The sequence below is a fragment of the Temnothorax longispinosus genome, chromosome 7, assembly GCF_030848805.1.
Source record: "Temnothorax longispinosus isolate EJ_2023e chromosome 7, Tlon_JGU_v1, whole genome shotgun sequence".
NCBI lineage: Eukaryota > Metazoa > Arthropoda > Insecta > Hymenoptera > Formicidae > Temnothorax > Temnothorax longispinosus.
This window is the reverse complement of record NC_092364.1, coordinates 9477851-9479760: the sequence shown is the minus strand read 5'-3', so window position 1 is coordinate 9479760 and position 1910 is coordinate 9477851. Positions and strand designations below refer to the sequence as shown.

Genomic DNA, 1910 nt, shown 5'->3' with positions numbered 1-1910 from the left:
AAAAAAGAAGGTAGAAAAATCAAGAAAGAATACAAAAGATGGAAGACAGAAGGAAGAGCGAAATATTTGGATTAGAAAGGAAAAGGTAAGAAGATGAAAATTATCGCAAGATTCAGATGCGGAAACGAATGTAAAGGGAATAGATACTGGGAGGAAAAGAGCAGGAAAACGTGCAGATTATGTGGAGAGGAGGAGGAATCCTAGCAACATATACTGAGAGAATGCCCAGAATTCAGAACAATTAAGACTGAAGAATCGATAATGATAGAAGAGGGAGAAGGAATAGATTGGATGTTGCAGCTGTGTAACAAAAAAAAGGAGAGGGAAGGACTGAAGAAACAGGTTGAAGGAAATGGATATGGTTAAACAAGTATAGTAACACATATATATGAATGCAAATCCATGTACCCCGAGAAGGGAATTATTATCTTTAATTAAAAAAATATATATATATATATATATATATATATATATATTTCCACAAACATATTGGTTTATGCCTTTCAATACTCAAAATAACTGCTATATTTTAAAAACGTTTTTGTTGATAACTTTTTAATAAAGAACGAGCGACAGCTAAAACCTTCTGAAAGTTACTCAGGAGATTGATCTTTATAAGATATATCAAGGTTAAGGTTATAGGAGCTGCCTCCTTTAAACAGGAGTTTTACAGTAAAAATAGTTATAATATTTGAGTAATGAAATAAAAATAGTTGTACATATTACATTTATTTTTTCTGATCATGTGTGCGTGCGTGTACGTGCAACTATATATGTATGATATTATTAAATACTAAACTAGAAGAATAATTTATACTTGTTCCAACTCGCGTAAAACAGCAAATATTATGGGCACCATCATAGCAGTGGCCGCGGTATTTGACACCCACATTGATATAAAGGTCGTGACTACGCACAGACCACCGAGCAATCTCGCATGGCTGCAGCCAACCATCTTCATAACTCCGAGGGCAATCCTAAGGTGGAGATTGCTGTGCTCGATGGCAATAGCGAGGATCAGACCGCCGATGAACACCATTATTGTGTCGTTCATATAACAAGCGCATGTATCTGCCGTATTGAGTATACCCAAAACCGGGAACATGACTACAGGGATGAGCGATGTCACTGCCATGGGGAAGCAATCAGTCACCCAGTAACCACCCATCAGCAATATTACATATGCGCACTTGACTTCCTACAATAGTTATTAAATTATATATCGTTATGAAAAAATATAAACTATAATTGTAAGTTTTTCTTTCTTTTTCCAACAAAGGCCGCGAACTAGAACTCGGATCTTACAATAAAATAGAAAATTAGAAGAGATATGTTGATTTATATAATTAGAGATAAAATCTAGGGATAAATTCTAGTTATTTTTATTGAAAATTCTAGAAAACCTTAGAAAATTTAAATTAAAAATTAAAGAAATTAAAATATACAAGAAATGGGAAAAGAATACCGAATAATCATAAATCAAGGGAAAAGGTAAAAGAAAGAGCGCCCAGAGGAGTGCAAAAATAATCTTCCAATAGATCTTGAAAAAGCGTCCTGTATATCTTAAACAGTTGATTAGATTCCTCAGATAGTTAACAGATTCCTCTTCTCTCCTTTTAATCATAAACGTGAAACTTTTTAAATCTCTTTATTATGTAGAATGTAGATTCATGGTAAGTTTAGTTTTCACAAAGAATCCCACAAGGTTCTTTTAGAAATTGGATTTTAGTGAAATTGGTTGAAACTTCGGAAATAGATAGGGTAAATATGCCGAATAGGAGATCCATCTTCGATGACCTTGATCTGGACATATGTTATTAAGGACATGACCCTTTTTTTTTAACATGGTGGAAATCTTCAACCACTGGGACACGATTGGGGAGTGCCGCGGCAACCAGTCACGCACCCAG

At 34.5% G+C, this 1910-nt stretch overlaps 1 protein-coding gene across 1 annotated transcript; it reads right to left on the bottom strand.

Moving 5' to 3' along the window:
• Positions 1–811: 811 nt before the first annotated feature.
• On the bottom strand, positions 812–1168 carry LOC139816432 (protein I'm not dead yet-like). The gene has a single exon (XM_071783924.1). It carries the CDS (start codon positions 1166–1168, stop codon positions 812–814), a length of 357 nt encoding a protein of 118 aa, XP_071640025.1.
• Between the last annotated feature and the right edge of the window lie 742 nt (positions 1169–1910).

Coding starts and splice junctions, on each gene's coding strand:
- LOC139816432 (XM_071783924.1), bottom strand. CDS start 1,168: ATGGGTGGTTACTGGGTGACTGATTGCTTCCCCATGGCAGTGACATCG.